General features: G+C 35.4%; 1 protein-coding gene across 1 annotated transcript; it reads right to left on the bottom strand.

Annotated features, from left to right (window-relative positions):
* Positions 1-126: 126 nt before the first annotated feature.
* On the bottom strand, positions 127-12,431 carry LOC113783387 (obg-like ATPase 1). Its single transcript, XM_027329508.1, has 12 exons — positions 12,220-12,431; positions 10,497-10,664; positions 10,149-10,272; positions 7,583-7,674; positions 5,763-5,861; positions 4,064-4,177; positions 2,473-2,537; positions 1,755-1,871; positions 1,455-1,530; positions 1,272-1,364; positions 826-876; positions 127-546 (listed from the first exon to the last, which is right to left on the bottom strand). The coding sequence occupies exons 1-12, from the start codon at positions 12,304-12,306 to the stop codon at positions 448-450; spliced, it is 1,185 nt and encodes a 394-aa protein (XP_027185309.1). The 5' UTR covers positions 12,307-12,431; the 3' UTR covers positions 127-447.
* Positions 12,432-17,025: the final 4,594 nt, after the last annotated feature.

Below are 17,025 nucleotides of genomic sequence, written 5' to 3'. Positions count from 1 at the left end.
TTCCTAAGCTATTGACGGTGCTGATTCTTTCTTGGCAATGCTGCTTCAGAACCGTGACGTGATTTATTTCTTATCTAATTTACTCTCTCTCTATAATCCAAATTGGTTACTCTAGCATGCTCGTAATGCTGAATTCAGCACAACTCAATACAGAATCTTTTGCTGAAGTTTCAAACACAATAATGATAGTCGCATTTCCTGGGGAAAAGAACTACCTACGCCTTAGTCCTTAAAGCCCTCAGTAGATTTACTTAAGCAGTTGATTATTAACCGTAAATAAAATTTACTTTACCTTAAAAACACCCCAAGCAAAATTTAGATTAATCATGTCAAAATAGGAGTGCACCTATTCTCATAACATGCTCTATTTGGCTTTGAAATTGGATAATATGCAAGGAATTTCATCTTCAAATCCAGCCCATTTGCCTTCCCGTTTTAATCTGCATGTTACTTCTTCCCACCACCAGAAACATTGAACTTGAAGAAAATTACATCTCCATCTTGAACCACATATGTTTTTCCCTCCTGCCGATATTTCCCAGCAGCCTACACAGAGAATGATAATGTTACATTAAATTCCAAGCCACCAATACCATAAGTGCTAAAGACTCACTACTCACTAGGCAAAGTAGACATAGCAAAACACAAAATTACTTAACGAGGTGAAGGGATCACTCGTTTAAAGGAGGAAGAAAGCATCCCCATACGTGATATTTAATACACACACACACACACACACACACACACACACACACACATATATATTTTAAAGATGGTAGAAGGATGACAAGAAAAGGGAGTATTTTGAGGATATAATAGTATTACCTTCACGGCAGACTCACTTCCAAGTTCCTCGAGATCTTCAAATTTCATGACCTAAAAAGCATCACAAAATAGAAGTCAATCTTCTAAGCATTTCAAGCTACTGTTTTGGGAAATGACTGGAATGTGACAAACAATAAGCTAATGTGAGTCTAAATGATGAATTAAGACTTGTCAAACAACCAGATATAAAGGAGTAATATTAAATTTAATATGCTCTAGGGAGAGAAAAGTAATATGTGAGACGGTGAATGCTAATGGCATTCACTAAACAATCAAGTTAAAAAATACCAGTATAGATACGTAGAGAACGCAAAATCAAGTGATGATCAAATATAATATCAAGAAACTCATTGATGTGATGGAAGTGCAAAACTATAAAACAAATGCGAAGAGATGAATTAGATCCACAAGAAATCAATTTTGTGGAAAAATGCGTTTGAAAGAACCTCAGCACAGATGAATCCCCTTTCAAAATCAGTATGAATTGTCCCAGCTGCTTGAGGAGCCTTTGTTTGGCGCCGAATTTGCCAGCACTTTACCTACAAAAACCGGTAATTACATATGCATGCAACATGAACCAAAAGAGTTATTAATAATGCTTCCATCATCATACTGGACACACATAGTACCTCATCTGGTCCAGCTGTGAAGAAGTATATGAGATTAATTGCTGAAAATCCAGTCTTTATGATTTTTGGAAGTGCACTGTCAAGAACATATTTAGGTCAGACCACCAGCTTAAATTGTTGCCAGCGATTGCATGGGAAACACACATAAGCTACTTATTGTATTTTTTAGCATAATAAAATCTGAACCCAAGACTAATTTATATGGATAATTGCTACAAACAAAAGAAGCAGCTCACAATTTCAAACTCTTAATAAAATTATAGAGAATGTCATAGCTTTAAGATTTGATATCGAACTAACCTTTGTACCTTATTCTCCTCACAATATTTTGCAGCCTCCTCAGGTGGCAAATCAGTAAGATCCCTCTCTAAAGCACCACTGAAAGGAATAATTGTCTCCCCACCATGTTCTTGCACCCTGTTAAAAGAGCATTAAGATTTCAGTGTCGAAAACTCTATATATGAAAAGCACAAAAACTTGCAGTTTGACTTGCCACATGTGGGGAAGTAGACACTGGCCAGAAAAGGTATCACAGGTTTATATGCATCAGCCAATAAGCATTGGTTTATATGCATCAGCCAATAAACATTTTCTAGCACATGCAAAGGACAACTACTGCTAGAATAAATTGGAGGCCGAAATCGTGACTGAAAAAGATTCTTCTTCATTAGAACAAAGGCATGAAATAGTCTCACAATGGCATCTTGTTTCATATGCTATTCCCTTGAAAAGTTGAAAATAAACTGACTGTACTCGCTTTCAGCTCCAAGAGAAGGTAAACAAGAAATTTGCATGCTCAATTTAGTATCTTCCAAAAATTATGAACATTGTGAGGCACACAGTGTGATTTATTGACACTTCACTACTCAAAATACACGAGTTCGGGCATGCATAGCGTAAAGTTTTTCTTTCTTGTTTCTTCCAAACAGGCCTCAGGAGGGGCATATACCAGTGGGAGTAGGGAGGTTGAGGAATATATAATACGTTTATTCACAAGAAAACAAAAATACTTATGTACCACGCATGAATCTTTGGAAGAAACTTGTTCTTTTTCCTTTGATAGTCTTTCTCAGTCATGTTAACCTGCACATGGCATGCATACCTTATTATTGACATATCTCTCAGTCATAAAGCATGTAATTTAGGTAATGGAAGTTCAATTTGAAAGCGAGAAACCAACATTGATATATGAAAGAAACAGGGGAAAATACTTGGCACAATCAATTTTCACATGGTAAGCTAAACTCAAAAGGAAAGTTCATTAATTAAATTCTGAGTTACATTATTGTCTCATAAAGAACAAAAGGGACCAAAAGACAAAATTGGAAATGGAGGACTACATATAGACACAAGTGCAAAAAAGAAGAAATTAATGAAACACAATTACGCCTACACCAAAAAAACTGAAACATCCGCTCTAGGCCCTCCAAATAGGGTCAAAAGACAGATCTTCACACCGTGGCTACTATAAATAGGGCAAAAGGAATGGACACAAAGGGCAGAGGTGCATGTGATAGTTTATACAGACATACATGTCAGTAAGTGGTTAAATGTGCACAAATAAGATCATAGGAATTAGTTTTTTTTAAAGAGGAACCCCCCCCCCCACCCCAAAACAAAAACAACAAAAAAAGAAAAGAAAAGAATGGCAACAAGTGGATCCTCCATATGAACATCGTCTAAATAAAAGTAAGCTGTAATATAACTTGACTCCAAAAGGAACTCTTGCAACAGGACACTTCTCTTTCTACTTGTGTGGGGGCTTTTGAGATTTGTTCTTTTGGTGAAGAAGCTTAGTACAAAGTGCATGTGATAGTACAAAGGTGCATGTGATAGTTTATACAGACATACATGTCAGTAAGTGGTTAAATGTGCACAAATAAGATCGTAGGAATTAGTTTTTTTTAAAGTGGAACCCCCCCCCCCCCCCCCCAACAAAAACAACAAAAAAAGAAAAGAAAGAATGGCAACAAGTGGATCCTCCATATGAACATCGTCTAAATAAAAGTAAGCTGTAATATAACTTGACTCCAAAAGGAACTCTTGCAACAGGACACTTCTCTTTCTACTTGTGTGGGGGCTTTTGAGATTTGTTCTTTTGGTGAAGAAGCTTAGTACAAAGTGATTTCAACAAAGCGAAATTGTATCATGAGGACAAGAAGCTGGATTCTTATATTTCATGCCTCTTTACTTCTCACCATGTCCCACGCCAAAAAAAAAAAAAAAATCTGTGAGAGCAGAGTGTGGCTTTGACCATATTGGTAAGTGCTGAACTTGTTTCCTTTTAATCAGCCAAATTTCCTTCCATTTTTATGCACAATCATAAGAACTTCTAAATCTCAGTCCTTGACCATATGCAGTTATTTTATATTCAAAGTAGAGGTAAAGAAAAGGACAACCTCATAATGATTAGGATTTAGAGGTTATCATGCAAGGAACATGGAAACAATGAGAATAGAAGAAATGAAGAGAATACTTTGTGAAATGAGACAGCAGATAACTAATCAATGAAAATCCAAAAGATGACAACTCATAAGTAAAATACATAGATATACAGCATAAAAGAATCAGTTAAAATACTTCCAATCAACAACGAGTTGATCACTCACCAAGTATACAACAGGTTTGGCTGTCAGCAGTTGAAAAGTATTTAATATTTCAATATCCGCAGCTTTCCAGTCCCCAAGGCGGGCATCTTTTCCATCCGTGACCCATGCTTTAACCTTTCAAAGCAAGAACAATCAACATTTGATATGTACAAATCACCTAGAGACATAATTAAATCACATATTCAATAATCGTAAACTGGAATAGATTTTGCGCTCTGGTAGTATCAGGATTTAAAGCATGAAAGTCTCCCTATCTACCCCAAGCACAGTGAGGAATAAAAACCTAATGCTCTCAGTTCTTGTACTCGTCATTTGTAATTGTGTGATCTAATTCAGTTCATATTTCATCATTTATATAATTTTCTTTAAAAGAAAAAAGAAAAAAGAAATCATTCCATGGTTTCATACCAACAAAAATTATTTGGCTGATGTCCTTGCATCCATCATCATTCATCACAAAGCAAAAGTATGAATAAGGAATAAAAGCAAGGTTAAACACATTCTGTTTATTACATACATGTAATAATTCTATAATTTTAAATTACATATGTTATTCTAATAGTATAACCCTTCACTGTGAAATCTTTGAAAAATAACTGACAGTATATACCTTTTTATCTGCTAGTGAACTGTTTCATCATAAAGATTGACAAAACTCAGCATGCATACCCGCTAGCAGAAAACCATACAAGGTTATGTACAAAGTAATGTTAGAAATGGAAACGTCAAAGTAGTGATAACTCTCAAAAGAGTGGGCTACTAGAAATTCTCAAGCTCACTTAGCAGAGTGCAAATGCACCAAAATAGGAGAATCAAGCTCAAAAAACATTTGTCTTGAACTTTTTTGTATATTGGGGTGAAAAATTTAAAGAAATTGAAGTCATTTCACAGTCCAAAGAGAATCCTGTGTTGCTTATAGGGTACTGGATTCTGTTTCATAATATTTTATTGGAGTGGGCAAATGATTCCTACATGCCTAGGTTCATGGATGAAATTGTTGTCTGAAACATAATTGCATAACTCTTGTACATGTGGAATACCTATTCACTCAGAATACAACTTGATACGTACACACACAAACATGTATACACGTACGTGTGTGTTTGTCGAGTAAATGCTGCCTCCATTTCATTCGAAAACATAAGAGGGCCTAGTATTATCATTTCACTGGATCTCATCATTCTTCCCATATGAAAAGCATATATCAGCTCCAAAAATGCAAAGTGATACACAATAATCATTGTTAGCATGTTCTAGATCAAATTATAAGCAACAGAATCATCCTCCTGTACTACAAATATCTGATAGAAACATTGCCAGCAACAGATCATACTCACAGAGTCAGAATACAATAAGTGCGGAAATGATGACTACATTATTCATTAGTTTACTAGCCCAATTATTTTCATTGCCCAAAGGAAAAAGCACTGAGCATACAAATTTTTTCTCACTGGTAATAGAACAAAAAAAGCCTTAGCAGGCGCGTATATATGCCATATGCCAATTAACCTGAAATAGCTTGAATAGACAATTTCAAGAAACTACACTAAAGCTAACAGAAAAGCAACTGAGAAATAAGATAACATGATATCACCTGTGAGCATGATAACATGAAAAGATTTGCATAGATGAATTTAACATGGAAAATGATGATTGAATCCCAAGCGGAAGATGTTTAAAATAACTAACATGAACCTACCCTCTCACATAATTCGTGTTCTATCTTTAACTGCTTGTCATTGCTCCTCTTCATGCTCTTCTCAATATCTTCTATCCTCTTCTCCATGAATTCAATATCCTTGCACCAAAATAAACAGCGAGACTAATTAAAAAGTATCTCATACATATGTCAAATGGATTCAATCATTACATGCATGTCAACATGAAGGCCATAGGTGTCTTTTCTTCCCTTTCTTGGTTCATTCTATCCCCAAAGGGACAAAAGGCGGATAGAAAGACACAGAGAGAGACAGAAAGTAAACTTGAGTTTCTAAATATCCAAGAGCAAGACAATTTCATACAAAGATTTTAGGTGGAAAGTGACTGAGTTATTGAGCACAATGACATTTAAAACCTGAAGCAAAACCAGATAAAATAGAGTCCCAAGGGCTTCAGCACAATCTGACATAGAGACTTGAAATTTGATGAATTAGCAGAAGCAAAAGCATGGACAACTATAAGGGTTGTGAAAATAACTAGCATGCATTAAGCTAAGGATGAGCAAATCAAGAACATATGAAATGTCAGACATAATACAACCTTACAACAAAAACTGAAAAAATATTGATGCATGATGCAATGTCTTAATCACTACGTTCCCATACTGATCAACCTATTTTCGATCATTAAACTGTCAGTAGAACACAGGAAGGTGTTGACTATTAAGACATCATGTGTTCTCCTAATGAGAATTTTGGAACTATCATTGAAGTGTTTTTGAGGTAAAGAAAACAACAAATTAAAAACACACAAGTTTTAGTAATTACTCAAAAACATTTCTGCAGCATACCCTTTTTCCAAGTCTCACTCTTTCCCATTTTCATTATTACATCTGTAATTCATTTTATACAGGCAGCATGACCAAATTACTTGTCATCCTTCATAGCTTCAATAATAGTTTTAAAATTTCTTGTCCTCAAGTCTTTCCATTCCAAAGTCCACGGAGACCTCAATTTCCAATTTGAGAACATTGTGCATGACATTTGATAATTTTCCTTCTTTCTATTTGTCTAAAACTGGAAGAAGAACTAAATCTTATTAAGGAAAATTTACCCTATAAAAAATATAACAAAAGGGGCACAGAAAATTCTAAGTATACAAAGTTTTTGTCTTATATCACAAACAGAACGGAAGATACATTATGACTCCTGTAGCCTTACAAGATTTGCAGTTTCACCGCTGGTCAAGTGAAACAAGAGACATCTGCTGCTTCATTCAGCAGACACCCACTCCCACAGAAGAGAGTCTATCTCCAAGAGATTGGTATCAAATTTATTTTTACAATTATGAATCATCAATGACATATAGTGTGTAAGCTGACTTTACTTAAAATTAGAATCACAGTAATCGCATTCTTCCTATCCAAACCAAAATTAGGAGAAGATATTTCCAATATCTTTTTAGACTTCCAGTCTTCAATTCTACTTGAGGTACTCCTCAAACCTAATAATAACTTCAATATCACATAAGAGTAAATTTTTCATTCCAACGTCCAACACTACTAGCATAAAAGCATCAGATGAGATCAGCAGGCCACAATCTTAAGACGATTATGCTTTCTTCTACAACCCGCATGCTGGAGCTTTTTATTCGGCATAGAAAAGCACAGTGACTCATCTATGTAAACATAGCTCAGCTAAAAGATGGAATTATTCATATACACAAAATTGTAAGTAAAAACCAAAATGCCTATTGTAATAGAAAAATAGCATCACTGCGTATCATACACTCCATTCACTTTCCACCCAAAAAAAAAAAAGGTTTTGACTTTCTTTAGTAACTAGTCTTCATTGAACATACCTTGAGCCTCAATTCTTCACTTATAACCTCCAAATCCCTCACAGGATCCACAGAGTCATCAACATGAATGATATCTGGATCTTCAAATGCACCTGCAATGCATAATTATGTTTCAGAACAATGGATACCATAACAGGTCTGGTCTAATGAATCAACAAGAGAACAAAAACATAATAATAACAATAACGGAAGAAACAATGCATGAGCAATATGTGGAAGCACGGCCTTGGAACAGAATAGACTCAATTCAACGCCAAAGTGTCAACAAATCCATCCCAAGAATCAGTAAAATAATCAATAACTGTTACAGCTATGAACATCATTTATTTGTTGGAAAGTTTTAACTATCAACCTCACATGGTTTATAGACTCAATTCACTGCCAAAGTGTCAACAAATCTATCCTAAGAATCAGTTAAATAATCAATAGCTGTTATAGCTATGAACATCATTTAGTTGTTGGAAAGTTTTAACTACCAACCTCACATGGTTTACCTAAGTACACGGGAGTTGCAAAGCAAGAGGAGTCTTTTTGACAATAAGCATCATGAAAATGAAAGGTTTAAAAGAACACAACCATTTCCAAACAGTGCTGAAAGGAGTATTAATTCTTTCATCAAAAGAAACTCATCATCGAAGAATCTAAATTCAAGCCAAGCTTAATAATACCATTTTTTGTCCCTTTAGTTTCAATTTTTTTTTCCACATCATGATCATAAGATTGCAGTCCTAACAACACAAATAACAAATCCAAAGAATGAATCCAAACTAGAGGGTAGTTTCATGCATTGGTCCTCCGATTACATATCAAACAACTACCAATGAACACACAATAACCAGCAAAGAAAATCAAACATCCACATAACATTGTGTGAGACAAATAATTGTATATGTTAATTGTACTTCTTGTTCTGGTGATCCTTGAAACACATACATCCAAAGGTGACAGACTAGTCAGATTTTGACAATAAATGAAGAAATATCTAAATTCACTCAGTCTCAAGGTTCATACTGGAAAAGCTGCATCAGACAAAGAGAAAATCCAGAATGACAAGAATAATAGCAAACCAAACAGTGGTTGGGCAACAGAAGGCAATAGTATTATAATCAAACTAAACTAAGCGTAAATCACAGTAAAGACCCTCGCAATTTGGTCCAAGTTTCAACTTTGCCTCTCAAATCTTTTCATCGGCACTCTGCCCACTTTGATTAACTCCATAATACTTTTTAACATCTGAACTAAGTTCAGAATCTTGTAGATGAATTTGCCTCCATTAATGTGCCTCTTCCCTTTTGTTTTTTGCTCCTTTTCTTCTTCATTTCTCATCCTTTATTTTCTGTGCAACAAATTTGCTCCCATCAAACATAGCACCAGCTGGGCAATAACTAACTACTTGTGTCAATTACCTTCAACCACTACCAATTAGCAGCTCCTCCAAGTGACAATATATTTCTTTTACTTCCTTTTTTTTAAATGAAATTCAAAATATAGCCTCAAAATCAACAAAAACAAACCAAAATGGTGCAGCATCAATCATCACTAGCAATGTGCCCAAGAACAAAAAACAAATTTTCTGGAAATCAACAATCTCCTCCCTCATTCCCTAGCTCACTCTATCTTCCCTATCCATGACCAGTTAATTCTCCCCCTCCCCCCTCTTCTCTCTATGTATGCGTGCGTTTGTGTCAGTTTCATTGACTTTGAGGAATGTAATTGAACGATGTGTTTCCATTTGGAAAAGCTCCAAGTAGATTGTACCAACTATGATTTACAGAGCAATACTGGGTCATTGGCAGCAAGCAGAGCTAACTAAGCTAAGTTTGCTAGGAGCAAGTTTGTTGGCAAGAAGACTAGGAACGAAACGAAAATGACAAACATACATTAAAGGGAAAAGAGAAGGGCAAATTTGTCCACAAAGTATTGAAGTTAGGATTGAACATCAAAAAGAACTACCAAAGTTTGTTAAAGGGATAAAAATACTTGAAGGGGCAAACTGAATCATGGAGATAAAGAAGGCTGGGTTCACTATATTTTACCTTAAACTAAGAAGGGAATTCCTCCTCCCCCCCCCCCTTCTTTTTCTGGGAATATTTAGGAAAATAAGCATGAGCATCAAGAAGTGTATCTGATCAAGGATGATTAAGGTTTGGACCTGATCTTTTGTTCAGTAAGGAACCATCATTCCTCTTTCTCCCCCAATCTGTTCTCTTTTTCAAATTTTTGACCCCTAATAAATCCTGGCCAACTAATACATCAAATTAGGTTTCCTGGCCCGGAAAATGAGAATAGCTATGGTGTCATAGTCCCTCAATCTGGCTAAAGGAATCTTCTCTGCTCAAGAGACAACAATCAATGTATTGAGGGAAAATATGGTACAATCAAATATCAGCTTTAACTGTCAGAAATTTTAGGAAAGAATACACCATGTTAAGGCCAAGTGGGAGGACATGTTCTTTGAATTGGGCAAGAACATCTGAATACAATAGCAATACCTTATTCTGAAATCATGCAGAGAGATAACAGGACACAGGAAGGGGTAAAAAAAGAACTAAGGTAGACAACTTACGTAGAACGTGAAATATGCCATCAACTGCACGGATGTGGGATAGGAAACTGTTGCCTAACCCTTGTCCTTGGTGAGCACCTCGAACCAAGCCAGCAATATCATGAATTTCTAAGAAAGCGGATACCTGGCAACAGCAAATAAGGGCAACCAGCATTAAGATGTTTCTTCGCTTAATTAGTTTACATTATGAGCCCACAAAATATAAATTAATTCAGTTATAACTCAGTTAAATGAGAAATGGACATAGATTCAAGCCATAACTTGTCTAAGAATAATAAATAAAAATCAACAGCGGAGCCTTGTGCGGATCCTAGATGAGAAATAAAGGTATTAATGGTGACTACGTACCTCACTTTTTGGCTTGTATAATTGGCAAAGCCATTCAAATCGCTCATCAGGAACATGCACCCGAGCCTCATTGGGCTCAATGGTACAAAAAGGGAAGTTTTCAGCAGGTATCGACAATTTTGTAAGTGTGTTAAAAAGAGTGGATTTGCCTACATTTGGCAATCCAACCTGTTATTTACAAGAAAAACAAAGACAAAACACTCAGATTAAACTTATAAAGGGAATCCAAATGAGTTCAAAATACTGGAAATCCAAGTGAAAAGATCATACACCAAAAATTCTATCGTTAACTAGCAATAGAATGACATAATATCTTTAATTTGTGCGATAATTGAAGGCCAGACCTTCACACAGATCAGGCTGGAATACAGATACTATACTTTTTTACCAAGTAAAAGGTGGACTACCACATGCTACAGTATTCTTCAAAATGAAACCTAAATTGCATTGGAGTTCCACAAATTCATATAACACACAGATTTTGCTCTCAAAGGATAAAACTCTGATTGGTAGTCTGCTAGAACTCCCACAATCAAATCTAAAATGGTTGTGTAAAATAATTCTTTTTTTTATTAAACCTCCATCCAAAAATGAACTGAGTGTATAAACAAAACTACAATACAGAAAGATCTTTGTTTCCGTTGAAGTTAAAGACTTTTAACAAACTCAAGTTAGAGCTAAGTAGTCACAGGAACACAAAGAGCAATGAATCATGGAAAAGTCCGTATGCTTCAAATCTTACTCTCCCCAATTCCTTAAATGAGCAATCCAGAGAAACCCTCATATTTTTATTAAAGCAACTGATAAGGTTAATGGCCCATTTAGATCTCAGAAAAACCAAGAAACCAAGCTGGGAAAAAGAGGAATATTTCTTCTTGGTTGGCTGACAACAACAGAAGAAGTATGAAACTACAAGGAATTACCTTCCTTCAAATCCTACTTTCCTCACAACAGTAAGGAAACCATCCCAAAAAAAAAAGATCATAAAATCAATTTCCCCAGCCTTCCCAATGGCCCCAAAAATCACCGACCAAAACAAAAGTTACCTAACAAATTATTCAAAGAAAAAACATCCAGCTTTTCATTAACCGTAAGAATCTCTCAGGTGTTCCCATGCCTTAAGCTGGTCCATCAATTATTTGCACAAAGCTTTCTTAAACTTTTGCTCACCTTTTACTATTCTTTTGCATCAATAGCATCATGTGTATATATTATCTAAATTAATCTAATGCCTTAACATCCTCCACCCATTTATTCTTCTTCTAAAATAACACATTGCCTAATCACCGTCACGGAAAAACAGCACCAGCTGAACTTGGCTGAAATTATCCTTCACCCTAAAGTCACTTTAATGTCGGACTACTCAAGACGTTAACTCCAGTAAATGTTAATTCGAATCACACAATAAAACCCATAAACTCAAATTCTTAAGGGTAGGCCACAGCATTCACCGGAAAAACAAAAAAGACGGAAAATGAAAGAAGAGAACAGCTAAGATTGAATCGACCCAAATTACAGAATTTTACAGTTCTTCCCTCACTGACTCAGTACCTAATTAAGGAAGCTCAAAACCCATATCACAAATTCTTCAGGAAAAAAATCAAGCAGTTACACAAATAACCTAATTCAAGTCTTACAGCTCGGGAAACTAAAAATATCCCAACATATCCAACTAAAACAGTTCAAAACAAAAGAGAAATAGAGAAGAGAAAACAAAACTTACAATTCCGATTTTGAGATGAGAAGAAAAACGGCCTAGAATCGGCCTTTCAGCTGGGGCATCTTTAGATTTCGCAGCTTTCGGAGGCATGTTTTCCTTATACCGCCAAAAAAAATTAAAAATAAATCAAAATTGCGAAATGAATGAGAGAAAGAGGAGTTCGGTCTAGGGTTTTGTTGGAGCTGTTACACAGCTAATTCGTGCAACAATTTGGGTGGCCTTTTAACGGGTACATGGCCAAAAAAGGTCACTTGCTATTGAGTATGCACGTATCGGTCGTCAAACTTTTTTGGTGAATACAAAGGTTACTAAACTGTAAAAAACGGGCCACCGACAATATTTTGTCAAAATCCACCGGTAAAATGACCGATTGCCAAACATTATTTTACCCAAAATGTGGTTAGATTACCTATTATTTTATTGATAGAATTTGATAAAATAATTTTTTTTTTTATCAAATATCATCCCTACCCCTACTTCTACTCTAATTAGAGGAGACTCAACTGAATTTACCGGGGAATGATCTTGATAAAATGATAAAATGATCTTGATGGTCCTTTATACCAATTTAGTAGCCTTTGTGGCCACAAAAAATATTTAATGATTGACTCGTGCCATACTTAATAATTTAATAACTTTTTGGCCATTCAATCACCTTTTAATTTGTGCAACAATTTGGATCGTCACATCCTTTTATATAAAAAATTTTAAAAAAAATTATGCTAGTCTATGGTGCCGGAGCCTATTAATGGATAGGATTAATTACATTTATACCTCCCTTAACATTTGACCATATTAGCAAACAAATCCTATGGTTTGACCAAATAACCAATAACCGCCTTACTAACTTCTGTTAATTTAGCATTACAGAACAAGTGAAATGTCGAAATTGGCCATGAAGTATATATATATTTTTTTGGTAGAAAGAAAAACGCATTAATTTCTAGGAAAAAAAAATACATAAGACATGTTCAATTCATGAAAAGATGAAAGATTTTCTTGAAGTGAAGCTGTGTTACATTCAAAGTTGAACTTCAATAATCAAATGATAAAGAAAGCTTGCGCCCATATGGAACCAAACAGAAGTAAATGCGACACACTAATGATGTGCAACCTTTGGAAATTGGAACCAAAAAGAATTAGGATTAACTCCACTTTGCACGCCTAAACTTATATTATTATTTCACTTCATATCTTAAATTTTAATTTTAGATATTTTTGCACCTTAAACTCTTAATTTTGGACACTTTGTACGATAAACTCTCAACTTTATCCTATATAAGTCTAATCAATGATTGAGTTTGCAAAATTAATGAAATAAAGGTGGTGAAAATTAATGATAATATACCATTTTGTTCCAACTACGATCCTTTAGCGCTTTTTTTTTTAACCATTTTAGCGCATTATCATTTATTTATATGATCTCAATGACTAATACTGTTAGCAAAATTAATGAAATAAAAGATCATACAAATTAATGATAATATATTATTTTATTTTTGCTATAATACCTTAGAACCTTTTTTTGGCCAAAAAACCCCAAATTCAGGGAGGGACGACACTCCTTTATTTATTCCATGAAATAAAAATTACAAGGAATTTAAGATAGACCTGCCAATACCGAATCCAAAATGGCTACCTGGAAACATGTCTAACGGATGGAAACTGCCTAAGATCTAGAGCTAAACATGTTCGAACCTTCCTAGGCAATTGCTAATAAGATCCAAAAATCATACTACTATCTTGTCCACGCAAAGCTGCCAACCTATCCGCAACCATATTTGCTTCTCGAAATACGTGGTCAAAGGAAATTGATAATTAACATATCTAGTCTATTGGGGAATAGGGAGGTTTGCAATTGAGTTTCAATTGCTGACGTGGCGCTTTGTCATTGGTCAATTGGTGATCGTCTCCTATTAATTGAGCGAATTGAGTTGAGGACAATATTGAGATTTCACCTCCTTCTTGGATAGATAGGATTCTTGAGAGTCTTCACTTGCGCCGCTCATTGTGTTTCTTGCTTTTGCTCCGTCGCTTTCTTCCTTTCTTCTCAGGTTCTTTCTCCCTTCCTTTCTCTTTCTCTGTTTTTCACTTCTTCTTTTCAACATAACATACAACGCACCAAAGGGTTTCGTCGTCGTCATGTGCCGTACACGTGAGCTGTCTAAGTCTGCGGTTCTCCGGATGCTCCATTGGAATGCTTCGGGTAATTGGGTCGCACATGGGTTTTCTGCTTTGGAATGGATGGCCATACCAGTTCCTTTCCTTTCCCAGCTCTCACAGCTGCATTGTCCGGAGCTAATAGCAGAGTTTTCTCAAGAATGGTAATTGGCATGATTTATCATGGATGTGTCTTCCGATGTCGTCCGAATTCCAAGATGGGTTGGTTGTGCCCTTTTTTCCTAGGGTTTTCTCATCTGCTTTCTCATTTCCATTTTCTCAAATTGGTTGTGCCCTTGAACCTGTTCCCCTTTTTTGAGCTGCTTCCTCTCGCCGCCTTCTCTGGCCAGCTCCTTCCTCTCGCCGCCTTCGTTTTGCTCGTTTTACTTCATCTCCTTTCAATTGTGGTTTTGGATCAGCCATTCCCTCTCTTTCACCTGCTGGATTTTTTGCAGCGGTGTTGCCTTCTCTTGGTCGATTTCATCGATCTTTAGGTGGCTTATGGGTTTTTTTTCAAGGATTCGTTGTTTTCGTCTGGTGTGCGCTGATGTTTTGAGCCTTTGCTTTTTGTTTCCCCGATCTGTGTTTTTTCTTGTTCCCTTTTTTTCTTATTTTTTTTATTTCGTTTCTTCTTTTCAGCTGTGAAGATGGAGATACTGATTTTATTGCCTTTCACTTTTAAGTTTCATTACTAAATCTGGGTTTTTGGTTGTTTTTTTTTTTCCCTTTAGAGTCTTTGATTTTTGGCTCACTAATAAACATGCCGCAGCTTTCTTCTTCTTCATTTCACCGCCTTCTGGCCAGCTTGATTGCGAGCTTCGTTACATTTTCTTCTGCTATTTTTCGGTCTCGCCGAGCTTCTTTTACTGGTGCGTTTTAATCGTAATCATGGTTCCTCTGCGTATTTGCTTCGCATGGATTTTTTTCCCCATTTTACACTGCAATTTGTTATTGGCCATGGTGTTATCCTCCCCTCTTAGATTTGAGTTCTGTTTTATTAGATTTGTTTTTGACGATTATAAAGGCTTCCTTCTCTTGTGCCTTTTAGATGGTTACATGAATTTTGATTACTGTTTGTATTTTTGTTATCAAATCATTCTAGGATGCTTAGCTTCCCTCTTTCTTTTCTTTTTATTTTATATTTTTCATGTAGCATGAAAATGTTATTAAACTGAAAGAGATTGTGGCCTCTCCTGGTACTTATCCTTCTCCATATGTTCAGAGTGGTTATTTAATTCATGAATATCGAACATATACTATATGTTTTGTTGTCTTAATTTTCAATCAAGAAAATTTACTCTTCTATGTATTGAGCAGACCTTCGGAGTTGCTTGTTGGAGCTACGAAATATGATTCGGCAGTAGACATGTGGTCAGTTGGCTGTATTTCTGCTGAACTTTTGCATGGAAACCAATCTTATGTGGAAAAAATGAGGTTAGGCATACACCTTGAGTTGTCGTACTCTTTTTTCAGCCTTTTTTTCATTATTTTTTGAAGAAAAAATCTGTCTTATCTTACTTTTTGAATTATCATAGCTTATTTATCTATCAAGGAATTTTGGAAGAGTTAAGTAGATGGTGTTTTGTCTTTTGTCTCAATTGCCTTTTATGAAACGAACTTGGATGATTGTCTGATAATTTATTAGATTAGTTCAGTTTGTATACACTAGAAGAAAGGATATGGAGCATTGTTGGCTTTTGGAGCATCCCAAGTTCATATACTTAATAATCAGCCCATGTTGAAAGCTTTTTATTTCCATTTAACATTTTTAGCACATCAAAATCTTGGGAAAAGTTGGTTACATCTTTAACGACTGAGTCATCTGTCTTATTCTTCTACATACCTATAAGAATGAATCCATAACAAGATCTTTGAATGCCACGAGATAGTGCTCAGGCTTGGAAACCCAAGCATTCATTATGCTGTCTAAGCATGGAATCCCAAGCAATTATCTGATGATACATTTAAGGGTTGTATCAACTGGTTGAGCCAAATGTTGTTTAGCCTTTTACTATGCCCTTTCTTTAGATTGCTTTTGTGAACTACTAATTGCAACAATTACTGTTTAAATGATAATATCTGTTCTACACAGTAATTCTCAAATTGTGCATATATTAAATTCTAAATGTGTCACTCTTTGAATTTTAAAGGTGATCATGTCAAATTCCATATTAGCTACAGCAGCAAGATTTTGAACTACAACCAGGTTTGGTACTACCCCAAAAGTAGTTTGATTTGATGGAATAATTATTCTCTCCTTTTTTCCCCCACATCTGCAGTATGTTCTCACTGGTGTATTTGGGTTACTTGTCATTACATCAAAGGACTAAAGTGCAGACACATACATTGGAAACAGCTGTTCGATTCATCTCTTAGTGTTAGTTTTCATTGTAATGGTTCTGCATTAGAGATACAAAATTTTTTATTTCTTACTTTGATTTGGAAGGAAAGAAGTGCATTTGTGTATCTAATGAAGCTAACAAATGACGTTACATTGTAGACTAATAAAAAAAAATGAAAGAACAATGTAAGCATGATGTTACATTGTAGACTATAGCAGGCATTGAAGGCACTCTAATGAAGCTAACAAATGGCTTTTTTTCAGTAATATCACATTAATTGCATAATGTTCTATGAATGCTGTTTATT

Source organism: Coffea eugenioides, chromosome 9, assembly GCF_003713205.1.
Source record: "Coffea eugenioides isolate CCC68of chromosome 9, Ceug_1.0, whole genome shotgun sequence".
Taxonomy (NCBI): domain Eukaryota; kingdom Viridiplantae; phylum Streptophyta; class Magnoliopsida; order Gentianales; family Rubiaceae; genus Coffea; species Coffea eugenioides.
Note: the sequence above shows the minus strand (reverse complement) of the source record. Positions and strands in the feature narration are given on the sequence as shown.

Coding starts and splice junctions, on each gene's coding strand:
- LOC113783387 (XM_027329508.1), bottom strand. CDS start 12,306: ATGCCTCCGAAAGCTGCGAAATCTAAAGATGCCCCAGCTGAAAGGCCG. Junction 1,872..2,472: donor CTTCCAAAGATTCATGCGTG/GTACATAAGTAT, acceptor CTCTTTTAACAG/GGTGCAAGAACATGGTGGGG. Junction 1,365..1,454: donor TCACAGCTGGACCAGATGAG/GTACTATGTGTG, acceptor CGGTTTTTGTAG/GTAAAGTGCTGGCAAATTCG.